This window comes from Phalaenopsis equestris, unplaced genomic scaffold, assembly GCF_001263595.1.
Source record: "Phalaenopsis equestris unplaced genomic scaffold, ASM126359v1 Scaffold000188, whole genome shotgun sequence".
Taxonomy (NCBI): domain Eukaryota; kingdom Viridiplantae; phylum Streptophyta; class Magnoliopsida; order Asparagales; family Orchidaceae; genus Phalaenopsis; species Phalaenopsis equestris.
In genome coordinates, this window is record NW_018164630.1 from 1,095,727 (window position 1) to 1,111,143 (window position 15,417).

The 15,417-nt window shown below is 38.3% G+C and overlaps 2 protein-coding genes across 4 annotated transcripts in view; both read right to left on the bottom strand.

The window, feature by feature from the left end:
• LOC110022407 (protein PHOTOPERIOD-INDEPENDENT EARLY FLOWERING 1) overlaps nt 1–15,417 on the bottom strand; it is a 95,350-nt gene that overhangs the window by 55,360 nt on the left and 24,573 nt on the right. The window lies entirely within an intron of this gene.
• On the bottom strand, nt 5,937–14,354 carry LOC110022371 (histidine kinase 5-like). The gene is made up of 8 exons (XM_020721264.1): nt 13,921–14,354; nt 12,222–13,083; nt 11,745–11,801; nt 11,314–11,541; nt 8,769–8,862; nt 8,468–8,674; nt 7,448–7,578; nt 5,937–6,116 (listed from the first exon to the last, which is right to left on the bottom strand). The coding sequence occupies exons 2-8, from the start codon at nt 12,921–12,923 to the stop codon at nt 5,937–5,939; spliced, it is 1,599 nt and encodes a 532-aa protein (XP_020576923.1). The 5' UTR covers nt 12,924–13,083; nt 13,921–14,354.

Consider the following 15,417-nt stretch of genomic DNA (forward strand, 5'->3'; position numbering starts at 1 on the left):
CCCCTACTAGGCAACATCCCTCCCCGCCCCACTCTCACGAGCCCCCAAAACAGCCACCAACCACTCTTCCAACATATCTGACAACCCTCCATCCTTCTCCGTTTCCCTTGCCACTTCGCTGACGCCGCTACATCTCTTAGATCTGTTCTTTCGGTCCTATTCAGAGATTGCTTTGTTGTTGTAGTTTCCGCTTCAGTTTGTGTCCTGTTGTAACCCTATTTCAATATTAATAAAAGTTATTTTTGTTTACGTTGATCCTCTAACTAGTTTTGGTATCATTTGGTATCCGAGCTAGTCTAACCCTAGTTCTATCCTAGGGTTTCCTATCATCAGCCATAAACCAAAAACTTTCTTTCCTACGACCAAATATCTTATCCACAACCCAAACCCTAACTCCACCAAAATTTTTCTTTCCTATTCCTTAATCCCAAGCCATGTAACCTAGAAGATATATGCCCAAGTATACCAGGGAAGAGATATGACGAGAACTTCATCACCTTCAACAGAGATTTGCAGAGATTGATGAGTTGACTCAAGGGGAGGTTTCCCTCGATCGAGATCTAGAGAGTCAAAGGGGAGAAAGAGAAAAAAATTTGAATCCCTTCCATAGGAAGAATTTCAGCGATGAAGAAGACAGGTCACGACGTTACGGAATCCAGTACCAGAGGAGGCCTAGAGAAGGGTATATGAATATCTTTCTTGGGGATAATTACAGAGAGGAGATAACATTTGGAGGGCACAAAGACTTTGGCATCAAAGTTGATTTACCAGAATTTAAGGGAGGTATGGATCCGGAATACTTCATTGATTGGCTGCAATATGTTAACGGATCTTCGAGTATAAAGATGTGACAAATGCTAAGAGGGTCAAATAAGTTGCTATCAAATTGAAGAAAAGTGTCTCTTTGAGGTGGGAACTTACAGCGCTCGAGAAAAAGGGAAGGCAGCGAAAAAATTACCAGGTGGGAGAAAATGAAAAAAGGAGATGCGGAGGAAATACCTCCCACCTCATTACCGCTAGGATATCTTATTGAGACTCCACCACCTGCAGCAGAGAGATCTATCAATAGAGGAGTTATCAAAGTTGTTTGATTAGTTGCAGATGATCTGCAATCTGGTTGAGCTAGAGAAGCACACTATAGCCCGTTATCTGGGGAGCTTGAAGCCAACCATCAGCAATCTGGTACAACTATAGCCTTATTCGTCACTCATAAATGTTCAAACACTAGCCCTGAAAATGGTGAGGCAGCCGAAACAGAGCGGACAACAGTCATCCTTCAGGTAGCAATTGTTAGGCATGCGGTCTCCTACAGTTACAGAGACCGAAAAAAGTACTGTGGGAGACAAGCAAACCCAGACAAGGGAGTGACACTCCGGATCAGAGCGAAAAGAAACTGGAGAGGGGTAGCTCCTCCAACACTGTATCAACACGGAAATGTTACAAATGTCACACGGCTATGGTCACATAGCCTCCAACTATCTCACGAGCAGAGAAATCACCCTCACAAATCAGGGGGTGTCGTGGAGGAAGTTAGCGACGAGGAAAAAATAGAGGAACAGGGTGAGGTGTACCAACTACCACCAACGAAGGAGATGCATTCAAGATTCAACAGAACCTACAAACTAAGGACATGAGAGATCCACAGTGGCTTTGCCAAAAAATATTCTACACCGGCTGCAAAATAAACAGAAATGTATGCAGCCTCATCATCAACAACAGAAGAAGCATGAACGTGGCATCGACACAGATAGTAGAGAAATTGGGACTAGCGACTCGAAGGAATTCTCAGTCGTATTCACCGATGTGGCTGAAGGAGAATCAGGTTAGCATCGATCGAAGATGCTTGGTAGAGTTTTCGATCGGAGTCCAACTGCAGGACTAGGTGTGGTGTAACGTGGTTCTTATGGATGTCTTTCACATTCTCTTGGGAAGAGCATCATTGATCGAAGATGCTTGGTAGAGTTTTCGATCGGAGGGAAACTGCAGAATCAGGTGAAGTGTAATGTGGTCCATATGGATGTCTGCTACCTCCTGTTGGGAAGACCATGACATTTTGGTCAGAGGACTCAACACAATGGATTCAGAAACACATATTACTTCACCAAGAATGGGAAACACATCATTCTACTTCCTTCGACGGAGCCTGCGATCACATGAGCCCTTAGCAACAGTGCGGCGTCAATGGGACCAGTATTACTGATGGCATCGGACGAGAGGACTGAGGCGCCAATTCAAGATAACAAACAAATACGACGTCTCATGGGCAACATCATATCGTCACCGCCACCGCCGTGTGGCAAAGTTAAGGTTACTCTCACAACATGCCCTATTAAACCGACCGTGGGTTACTTTGGGAAGATTCAACAGTACAGGCGTGACCCACAACCTCAAGAGAGTGGATCAATATGAACATGTTCTCGCAAGTGGGGTCTGATGCTTCCAACGACAATGGGATCCAGGTGCCACCAGGATTGAAGAAAAGAACCACAAGCTTCTACGAATGAGGTTGAAAACCCCAAGAGTGACGCAAGTGCAGCTTGATCCCACGCATGTGCAGGAAAATCCCGAACGCGAGGGCGGGAAAAGCCAATCAGCTAACTAGCTGGCATAAGTCAACGGTAAAGATCCCAACTAAGCCAGGTGGCCTATAGAGTGGGTGGCAATGCCTTCAGTCTATTCTCCCACCTTCCTTCTCTTTTATTTCCATATGGAAGCTTTCCTTTCTTGTTTTTTCACTGTGAAAATCTTTAAATTGTTGTTTTCTAGATTAAGGGTTTAGTTTATGCTGCTTTCAGATTGCAGGTTCCTATGTAGAGTCGTTTTTCTCTATCCTCCGTGGTGGTGCTTCAACTATACCTTCCACCACCTCTGAGGTGGTGTTATATCCTTTTCTACCCTTCCTCGTGCTTCTACATCGCACTCTGTCACCATACCTTGTTGCCATCGTCTAGAACAACAGGGATTGTTGTATTCCAATAGTTTCAAGCCTTCACCCTTGTTGTCACGGCCCAGAACAGCAAGGATATACTATTCTTTTGCATCTTCCAGCCTTCCCTACCCACTCTAGCTTGCTGCCACCACCCCTGACAATAATCCCACTGCTGCTCACACTACTAATCGCCTCTCCCTTGCAATTGCCACCTTCCCAACCCTAACAGATTGCCACCACCACCGGTAGATCCAACCTTATTTTGAGTTTGAGTTTCATACTTGTTGTAATTTCATTTTTAGTGTGTCAGTTGTAACCTCTTATTTGCATTCAATAATAACCCTATTTTGAGTTTGTGTGTCTTGTTTAGTTTGCGTCAACTTCGATATTATTTGATATCAAAGTTAGCCTAACCGTAGTCCTATTCTAAAGTTTCCTAGCATCTGCCTATTCCCAAACCATAACCCCAAATCCCAAATTTCTCTTTTTGATTTTCAAAATTAGCAAATCAAAATAACTTTTCTACACGCACCACAAATAGCATACACCCCCTCTCACCTCCAAATAATTTTTTTACCACAACACAAACCCTAACCACACCAATATTTTTTTTTCCTATTCCTTAATCCCTAACCACGTCACCAAGGAGAAATATGTCTGATCCTACCTGGGAAGAGATACAACGAGAGCTCTACGCCTTCAACAGATACTTCCAAAAATTGAAAAGTTGACACAAGAAGAGGTTACCCTCGACCGAGATCTGGAGAGTCTAAGGGGAAAAGATCTTGAATCCCTTTCATAGGGATAATTCCAGCGATGAAGAAGACAAATCAATACGTTTCTGAATCCAGTATCATAGGAAGCCTAGAGAGGGGTAATTGAATCCCTCCCAGAGGGAAAATTTTCAAGAGATGTCATTTGAAGGACACAGAGACTATAGATTCAATGTGGATTTACCAGAGTTTTAGGGAGGCTTGGATCCAGATGAATTTTTTGATTGATTGCAAGTTGTTGAGCGGATATTCAAGTATAAAGATATGCCTAAAGATGAGCGGGTCAAACTAGCTGCTATTAAGTAGAAGAAGAGTGCCACCTTATGGTGGGAGAACGTACACCAACAAAGAAAACGTGAACGCAGTGATAAGACTAACAAGTGAGAGAAGATGAAGAAAGTCATGCAGAAGAGATATCTTCCTCCTCATTACCATCAAGACATGTTTTTGAAGCTCCACAATCTACAACAACGTGATCTTTCAGTGGAGTTCACAAGCTCAGTTCGACCAAACTGAAGTGCACGTTGAGAGAGCGAGAGGAGCATACAGTAGCTAGATACCTTGGGGGCCTGAAGCCTACTATTAGTAATGTTGTGCAGATATAGCTGTACTAGACGCTTCAGGATGTCCAGTTATTAGCCTTGAAGGTGGAGAGAAAGCATAAGCAGAGCATGCAGGAGGCATTCTTCAGGTGGGGAGTCACCCATAGTTATCAAGGCTAATTAGAGAACCTTGGGAGAAAAAAGCAAGCCTGAACAAGAAAATTATACTCTGGATCAGAGCGGGAAGAAGCTAGAGAAAGCGAGCTCCTCTAACACTGTACTGGCCGCCAGAAAGTATTTCAAATATCACGGTTACGGCCACATAGCCTCCAACAGTCCCACGAGGAGAGTATTCACACTTTTTGATCAGGATGTCGTGCAAAAGGTTAGCGACGAGCAGAATGCTAAGCAGGGTGAGGTGTACCAGCTTTCACCGGATGGAAAGACACTTACTATTCAACGGGTCCTACATACTGAGGATACGAGAAATCCGTAGTGGCATAGCCACAACATTTTCTACATCCGTCGCACCGCGAACAGAAAGGTATGCAGTCTTAACATCGACGGCTGAGCAACAAGAATGTGGAATCGACTGAGATGGTCGGGTAATTGGGACTTGCAACCCAGAGGCATTCCCGGTCGTATTCACGGACGTGGCTGAAGGAGAATTGAGTCAGCATCGATCGGAGATGCTTAGTAGAGTTTTCAATCGAAAGCTAGCTGTAGGACGAGGTGTGGTGTGACGTGGTCCCTATGCATGTCTACCACCTTCTGTTGGGAAGATCGTGACAATTTGATTGGAGAACACAACACAACGGTTTCATAAACACATATTTCTTCACCAAGGATGGGAAGTGCATCAATCTACTTCCTTCGACGGAGCCTGCAATCATAGGAGTCCTTACCAACAGTGCAGCATCAATAGGAACAATTTTATTCACAACAGCAGATGAGAGGATTGAGGCACCTGTTCCAGATACAGGACAGATACAACTGGGGATATTTTAGGGTCTCACAGGCGACACTATATCGCAAGCGCCACCGTCATGCCAGAAGGTTCAAGTTACTCTCACTGCATGCTCGATTGAACCTATTGTGAGTTACTTTGGAAAGAATCAGCAGTACATGCGTGGCCCATAGCCTCAGAAGAGCAGATCGATATGGACATGTGCTCGCATGTGGGGAAGACTTCTCCGATGCTTCGGGGGACAGCACCGTCGATAGTGGGAACCAGGTGCCACCAGGATTGAAGACAGTAACCAGTAACTTTGAGGAATGAAGTCGAAGTTCCCCCAACCCTGGAAGAATGATGCAGGTGCAGCTTCATCCTGCGCGGGTGTGGGAAATCCAGAACGCGAGTGCAGGAAAAGCTAACCGGTGAACCGACTGGCATAAGGCGTCGATCTAGGCCCCAATTGGACCGAGCAGCCTATAGAGAGGAGGGCGATGCCGCCGACCCCTTCTCCGACCTTCTTTTTCTGTGATTTCCATATGGAAGCTTTCCTAGCTTTTTTCCCTTGTGGGAATATCTTTAAATTGTTATTTTCTAGATTTAGGGTTTAGTTTTTGTTGCTTTCGTATTTTAGGTTCCTGTGTGGAGTCATTTTTCCCTATTCTATGGTTGTACCATCCGAGGTGACGGTGTTTCGGCTATATCTTCCACCACCTCCGAGACGGTGTTTTATCCTTTCTCTACCCTTCACTGTGCTTCCGCATCGCTCCCCATCGTCTTACCTTACTACCATCATCTAGAATAACACGGATTGATGTATTGCAGCAGTTTCCAGCCTCGACACTTGCTGCCACCACCCAAAACAGCAAGGATCTAGTATTTCTCTGCAGCTTCCCGCCTTCCCTACCCCCTCCAGCTTGCTGCCACCACCCCGGACAGCAAACCCACTGCTGCTCAAGTTGCTAACCGCCTCTCCCTTGCAACCACCACCTTCCCAACCCTAACCGATCGCCACCACCACCCTTATATCCAACCCTAGTTTGAGTTTGTGTGTCGTGCTTATTGTAATTTCATTTTAAGTATATGGATGTAACGACTTATTTACATTCAATAATAATATTACCTTTTTCTATTATGATTTGGGTTAACTATGGTATCAAAAATGTTTAAAACGTACAGCAAAATTTGTCAGACAACATCACTCCTAAGCTAATCAACAGTTTCTTATAATTGCTATCAAACTATGATAATATTAGGAGTCAAGACACGTGAATATTGGATTTAATCTCACATTAAATGGTTGAAAATATTTTGGTTTAGAAATACCAAATGTTTTAGTCCCACATCAAAACGAGTAATTCATTTAATTTGTGGAACCCATAGTTATTGTTCAACCTCACATACTGTTGAGCAAGGTTCAAGGCCAACTCCCACAATAGATTCTTGTGGTTCAGTGATCTCTAGGTGCATAACTCTTGATCGTGTTAAAAAGTTTCCATCTGAGATGGAATAATTGATCAATGTTGAGAGTTCTAATGTGAAGGGTAGAAGTTTACGATACATGACATTGTGGGGTTTTTTCCAACATAAAATGACTGAAAAAATATAAGTGGTCGACCCTCACCCATAGGAAATCTCTCCTAATTCTTGCAATGCAATCTCTCCTAATTCTTGCAATGCAATCTCTCCTAATTCTTACAATTCAAGAGGTAGGAAATCTCTCCCAAACTCTAAATCTAAGATTCACAACAACAATCTCATGCATAAGCCTAACCTTGAACATAATAAACCTATTTATACCCAAGAATAAAAATAAAAGACTAAATTGTCCTTAGGCGTACAGATGATCAAATTGCCCTTAGGCTATTCACTGGCGTAGCGCATACTTAGCCTCATCCCAAATTTCTGGTGACAACATAATCTTAATCAATCCTTCTGCAATCATTTTTATTGAATGTTCCATGTGGAGTTAACTCCAATTTATACATGCATGTACAATTTCTTAACATTTTGTTCCAAGTAAAAAAGTTGAAGGTTGATGTTACATTACAAATAATCATGAAGCATATATGCCGAGAGGTATGACAATGTTAGAATTCTGTAAAAATTGATGTAATTTTTTGTGACAATTTCTTCTAACTTTGCTTATACTGCATTACGGAGCGGATCCTAACCCTAAAATTTAATCGACAAACTGTTACGCGTGAAAATTTTATGCACATAACAGCTTTTGATACAGTGATTTCCATACCTCGATTGGCACATCATCAGCAACATGTCCTTCTAATGTCAACTGCTTTCGTAGAGATGCCGCAGCAGTCTGGAGCACATGTTTTACCACCTCTCTTGGTCGGAACTTTGCAGCCTCCAACTTCATAACCCCTGCAATAAACAGGGAAAGTATCAAGAAAAAATCAGCATGTAAAATTGATACCATTGCAACAATTTTCTTCACCAAAGGCTGAATAAATGTTAATTTAAATAGAATGCTAAAAGTTTACAGCTCAACCGTCTTGTTTATCAACATCAAGTTTTGAAAGATTGTATAAATGGATAACAAATAAAAAGTTTACTTCATTTTCAAAAAAACTTTAATTGTTACTTTCTCCTTCTCATTTATCAATTTTATTTCAGTGAAACTAATAAGAACTGATAACTAAAGCTGAAGCTGGTTTGGAAAGCTGAAGTTGAAAATGATATTCTGGGGCTTTTGACTTCAACAAAAAAAATATTTCAATTCACATCTGCACCGAGTTATTATAGACTACAAAAACTTTTTGGGGCGTTTACATACATACCGCACAATTCTTATATATTTACATATCTAACGCCTAAATTGTCATACATACTACTCAAATCTTTGACATCACATAAAAAAGACTGCTATCATTAACTTTTAGAAGTGAAATACACCTTTACATGTATAAAATTTTAATACCAAAGTGTTACAACTGCGAACATTAAACTTTAGGTGTTAAACATGTAAATACATATGCATTGGGTGGTATGTAAGTAAATTTTCAAAAAAAAAAAAATATTTCAAGTAGAAGAAGAAGTTCGAGTCATCTATCAACATGGAATTGTTATCCTTGAATCATTGGCAAGGTTGCAAGAGAACGACTCCCCGCATAAACTAGAGCAGCATCATCTCAAACAAACAGAAAATTTGACAAAAAAATTTCCACTAGGCAAGCAACTTGATCAAAAGAAAGTACATTTTTAAAACTGCATAAAACATGTTATGATTTATAAGGAATGAACTGATACCGACCTGACTCAACCTTCGAAAGGTCTAGAATATCATTAATTAACTGAAGAACCAAATCTCCAGATGAGATCATGACATCCAGTAACTGGTGCTGTTCTTTGTCCAATTTTGTGTTTGCAAGTATCTCAGCCATGCTAACAACCCCAGTAAGTGGAGACCTAATCTCGTGTGACATTGTGGCAAGCATTTGTTTTGCTCTCATGGTTTCCTCTGTAATATTGAAACAACGTGATAAAGATATAGCTCTACTAGTGCAATTAGAACATAATTAACTTAGCATTTAATTAACTAAGGAAAAGTAAACCTGTAATATGTATGGTTTTATTGAGTTCTTTTTCTTTAGCCTTCTGGACGGCTATCTCTTCCCGAAGTTTTGCCATTTTCTCCCTTTTAATCACCTGTTTTCATACAATCAAGTTAGTCAAGTCATATTCTAGACTTAAAAACAAAAGGAAAAAAAAAAACCAAAATTTAAAATAATGCTAAAGAACAATTTTTTTGCCAAGATAAACAAAAATTTGGAGTTCTTGAAGGATCACTTTAAAAAAATATAAAGCATCGAGGTTTAGTTTTGAAAACAGTAGTCGTTATTAAAAAACATTTATTTCATTTCATCTATTCATCATGAAATAAATCAATACAAAATTCATCTAGACCTTTAGACTAGCCCTTAATAAATCTAAACCCACTTTAAAATTACTTATCACCATGCATAAAAGAAAATAAAAAGTCGTTTAAATAAAAATATAGATTTTTCCAATTCAACACTCAGTGCTATATTACTTGTCAATATGATCTGCAAGAAATTGTGTTGTAATACACCAAGTTTTAAAAAATAAAATCCCTAAAATTTATCATATATTCTCATTCTATGTAATTCACCAATGCTAAACAAAATTTAAAAAAAAAATGGATCAACTTTGAGTTTCAATAAGAGGGTCTGGTCTTCCAATGACAAGATGTTGCTCTTCTATCTCTAAAATTAATATGCTTAGCTCTTCCTATCTCATTTGCCAATAATTTTTATCAGATTCTGAGAATTTATCAATTTTCTAGACAATGTCAATCTTCAGCTTAATATCTTCTATATTATTTTCGATCTTCATCTGGTCCAGAAAATAGCAACACTGAATTTCGGAAATTGATAGTGTTGTTATCTTATTAATAACAATCCTTTAGAAAATTCAATGTCAATTTCCACTTTCTCTCTCATGTCTTAACGTTCAATATTAAAATACATAATTTTGCAGTGATGAGCAAAAGTACCAAAAGGATGAGAAAAGGGAACCATCAGGCTTAGTGAACAAAATCTGAATGAGCTAAACAGCTTTAAAAAAACTTTGCATATCACGAGAAACAACATAAATGGAGAAATGAGAAACTAAGCTAAAATTTTGCCAAGTTATAAAGCAATAAAGTTCAGAAATTCTTGTGCTGACATATTCTAGTAGTAAATGTAACTTTTGCCAACATGTTACCTCCAGTACTAATACCTTTAGATAATACAGATTCAGAAATTGTGGCATTAATGATTAATCTGTTAATGTAGCACGTTAATCTATTTAGAAGCACATTTTTGTAATCTGTTAATCAGAACCAGCAGTTAATTGAAGCTAATAAGGATGATGAAAATAGTAAAATACAATGCATACAACAGATTTAAAATATGGGGCATTTACATACATAGCACACAATTCTTATGCATTTACATATCGCACACCTTACTTTCATATTTACTAATATAGCACCCAAACCATTAATATCATAATAAAAATAGCACTATTATCACTTTTAAAAGTGAAATACACATTTTCATGCATAGGCTTAAAGCACCAAATTGCTATGCATGTAAACATAAAACTTAAGGTGTGAGATATGTAAATACATAAGAATTGTTTGCTATGTATGCAAATCTCCCTTAAAATATTTATCATCTCCAGTTGCAAGAAATATAAGGAGCCTTTATAAACTTTAAGTCATTGCTCAGTCTCGTTAAATATTGCTTGTTAAAAGTTATGGTTAACATAGTCCATTTTAGCAACCCCTTGGCATGCTAGCTTTAACGCAACCTATTTCTACATTAACCTTCATGGAATTCTTCTCACTTTAGATTTATTCGGGGTGCCTGCAGCTTTTCTGCAAAATTTGCTGAAAAGTTGTGATGGAGAATATAGCTTCTCATAAAGCTATGATGGGAGTTATAAATTTATATTTTTTTTAAAAAAAATGTGACAATTTTCTAGTAGTGACCACACTTTTACAGGTCAGATTGAAAAAAGTAATTTCTCGCCGCAGAAATTTATAAAAAACAGCAAAAAAATAATTCTCCAAGCAAAACTCTGGAAGTGGTCTGAACCCCAAAGCAAATATAAAGCTTTCCCAAACAAATATACAAGTATTTCCAAATATGGCTTCTGTCTTGATATGTTTTAAAAGGAAATGATTTTGCATTGTTAAAAAAAAAACACTAGGATAGCTTAAACAACATCAAAGATCATAATTTAAGAATCCTTCAGCTGCATGTCATTAATACTGTAAGTCCTAATGAAAAATCTGTTTCATAAACTGTTTTGTTTCATTCACAGAGCGGGACGCATGAACAAAAGAATAAATATAGCCAATAAATAAATATGGCTAAAAATTATTATTTCAATCTTTGTTCTGAGCAAGCCGAGGAACTAATTAGCTTATAATGATGCAGTAAAAACAGAAAAGACATCAGTAACCATGTTTCTTTCTGCAATACTAAATCATCTATAAATTAGCTTGACAAGCCATTATATAATTCTGCTTAGCAATAAGTTTAATTTCCAATAAAAAGTAAAAAAGAATCCTGGAAGGACTGCTACCTGGTCTGTTACATCCATTCCCATATAATTGACACCAATTGTTTCTCCTGCCTTGCTAAATACTGGTTCAACATATATTAAGAATGTTTTTTTCCCAAACAATTCCGTCTCAAAGGTTATTTCCCGCTTAGCAGGCAACCCTCGTTCCATGACTTCTCTCTTGAACTCCTGAGATTCTTTGACGCCCAATCCAGTAAATATCTCCGTATCAGTTTTACCTATAATGTCCTGAAAATATCAGTTACATTCCAATCAAATACTAGTGGAAGAAATAAAAATAGTATATTAAATGGAGAAAAACCACAACAAAGAGGATGGAAGTCAACATACATTCCTACTTTCCATTGCTTAGTAAAATAATCAAGAACAAAATTACTGCAAAATATTTATGCCGTGAAAACTTGAGTAATGAGCAGTGATCGAATGGTTACCTCCTCTCCCAACCTGGGGAAATGGTTATAGATGAAACGATAACGTAATTCTTTATCCTGGAGCAGAAAAGAAAAACTATGAGTAAACCCCCCGAGAAAGGCATTGTTGATTGAAATACACTTTCTCTGGAAAAAAAAAGAGAATGAAATATATGGATCATTTAGGCTAAGAAAGATATATCGAATCTATTGATATTAACATTTTACTAAAAATTCATGAAGAGAGTATCATGAACAATCTGAATAAAGCAAAATAAAAAGGATATATGCAATAATATTGAACATAAACAAGGTAGAATAAATCCTGAAAATTTTCAGTAACTTAGAGTTATGGAATAACTGGATTATTAAGTTCGACTGAGAAAGAAAATATATATGAGCTTTAAATTTCTCAAGAGAATAATTAAGCAAGGCCTGTAGATAAAGTAAATAAATATATATTTTCTTTTAAACTATCCAGAAATAGAATTAAATCACCTGATGGCCAATGACAACAGGTGCAGTTTGTAGAATAAAGTGCAGGTAGTTATCAGCTCTTTTTAAAATCTGAGACAATTCATCTACAGGTGATGACTGCGCCTGAAGATTATTGAGGTCATCCTGCAATTTCTGCATGAGCATCTGCTCTCTCTGGATGCTTTCCTCCAGCAACTTTTCCAGCTGAATGGCACGTTGCTTCCAGTAACTTACTGTGTTGTACTCTGCATCGATAGTAATGATTTTGTTGAATGTTTGGCCATCGTTTATCCTTCTAGGGGCAGCTCCCCATATGTCATAAACTTCCTCCAGTATAGAAATAGGGCGTTTATTGCCTGCATGTCTTTCATGCTCAAAACGGTGAGCTTCTATGATCTCTAACTTCTTCAGCTCACTTTCCTTCCTCTGAATGCTCAGAATGCTGAGTTCTTCATTCAGAAGGCGTGCAGCATTAGCTTGTTTATACTCCCAACTTTTAACTAGGTAAGCTAACTGAGAGGAGCCCTTCTCACTATAGCTGGTTAGCTCTAGAAGCCGCTTGAAATCCGCAACAGAAGGATCGTCTACTATTGTAACATCTTCAAGCATATCTCGGTCTGCCTTGGTTTCTAAGTTGAACTGCTTTTCAGCTGCGTTCATGAGATTATCAGGCCACATTGGAAGGACTTCATTGTCTGCTTCTTCAAGATGTCCATTTTCCATGATGTTAAACAACAGAAACAACCACAATCTCAAACTGATCTCAGCCTTTAAGAACACAAGTTGGACTAATTATGGCGTCATTATTTTATCCCAGAAGTATCGCCAACAATTTCTAATAGTTTTAAACGGGAGATAGAATCAAGTTGCCATATCTTCAATTCTTCCTTCAAAAACACCACAAGGGATTAGGTTCTTTGCTGGCACTTCGTGAAGCCCACATCCAAAAATTCATATAAAAAACGAGAACAAAATAATCTGCAATTTAAGTTACAAGTAGATAATACAATGTACAGAGAGAAGAATCATTTACAACTTATAAAAGACAATAGACAGTTGTGAAAACCTACTCAAACTTGAGATAGATTGAAACCGTCCTTCATATCACTACAACAACAACAGCAGGGCAACCAAGGAGAGTAATGCACAGCAATTTTAGGGCCGTTCATTCAAAATTTATGAGTTGGTTCAATCTATAAATCAGGAAAGCTTACAATTGAAAAATGACAATGCCACCCTTTGAGATTATTCTTATTTATTGTAAAGCAGAGTCGAATTGAAGTTGGTGGGCCTGCTGTCAAATCATTCGAATAGATCAAAAGCTACAGTACAGCCTACAAAAGCCACCAAAATTTCTTTGAAGCTACAGACGATGAGAATATGCACATAATTCCTAATCAAAAGGGTGCTATTGAGGCGCAAATCCACATGTGCCAGCTGCCATTCAAAAATTGTCAGCCACTAAGGTCTAAGAACCCGATAAGACAATGCGCTCATCCGTAAATGCACAAATTAGGATCTTAAAAAGGCTCAAGAAAAGAAGACATTAAAGTTAAAATGTGGTAAAAGTAAAAGAATTGTAAGTAATTGATTCCCAGAGTTATAAGCTCCTTATCCTCTTTATCAAGTCAACAGAAGAAGGACGAACATGACAAGAGATCTCCACTTTAAAATCAGAATTCGAAGCTCTGGAATAGATCAATGATAAATATATAGGTACCTGAGAAACTTTTCACTTTGGAGAAGACTGGATCCACATTAGCCGACAATAGAAGATTCTACTAGATAATCCACAGAAATCTCCGCTTTCTGCGTCTGCGGGGACTCTGGAGCTTTGCAGAGTGGAGATGAGAGGGAGAAGGGAGAGATCTCAAAGCCGATAGAATAAGGAAAGCAACCATGTGGGCGAAAATAGATTTTACAATCAGAGGAGAAGAAATAAAATAAGAAAGAGCGGGACCTAAAAAAATGGCCGATGAAGAGCAAGGCCATGTGCGGATGGAAAATGCGTAGGGATTTTTAATGCGAATCCCTTTTGTCATCGGTCCTTTTTTAAGCTCTCGCTCTGTAAGAAACGACGACGCAGAGTGTTAAAGAATCCATAAACCCCTCGGCCATCGTCGCCAACCTCGCGCTCTGTTGGCTTTGGAGACGTGGCCGCCTCCTGCAACTCAGTTTTTGGTTTTATTATTATTCTCATCCTCATCGTCATCATTAATATTATTATTATGATTAATTTGCCATTATTGTAGATCTCCACTGCTTACTTTCACCGTTTTCTTCTTCCTCTGTTACTTGAAAAATTATTTCATACTGTATTCGATCTTCACCATCGATCACTGTAAAGATGTATTTCGATGAGCCGCACTTTTAACTTTTTTTTTAAAAAAAACTTTTGATTGAGGTAATCGACGTTGGAGATCGACACCGCATGCATCTCTGCATTTACATTCACTTATGTAGCCGACTTGTGAATTTAGATTTCATAAAGTGCAATTCGATCTTGTTAGAATTTAGATTTCATACATTCACATTCACTAATGTAGCCGACTCGATCCCATGCTTAATATAGTCTTATGATCCTTTTTTATTAAGTTGTATCAAATTTGTCCATCTCTCTCCCAATTTCTTGCAACTACTACTTCAACACCGAGCAAGTCATAAAATCATCACCATAATAGCTTGTGAGAGCCAAGTTGTGAAATGTAACCGTCTAAATTTAACCTTGCAACATTATCAGCCCTTTCCCATTGGATTTTGTGATTTGTGTAAATAGAATTTGCTGGTAGAACATTTGTTTGGTATGGCAATGTTTTGGTGCAATAATGGTTGGTACCATGCTTCCATGCATTTTCCATTTTTTTTTCCGGAGAAATTTTTTTTTCTTACAGTAATGAGTTGCCTCATTCTTTTCAGCAGTTGCATGAAGAAGAGAATTATTTCTCTTTAAAAGAAGAAGAGGATGATGGATTTCCACCCAAATATGCTCAAATTAACCTCTACTTAAGTAAATAAAATAAATAAAAATCTAGAAGTTCATAACTAGATAAATCTCTTATTTTGAAAATTTCTTAGATAACTTAAGGGTTTTGCAGTCTTTAACATTTTTACAGCATAATCAAAATAAGTAGCGACAGAGACCTTATAGATTTACGATTGTTGATCTTCTCTGTGAATTACCCAGAATCAGTTGAAGGGATCAATTTCATATGGCCTT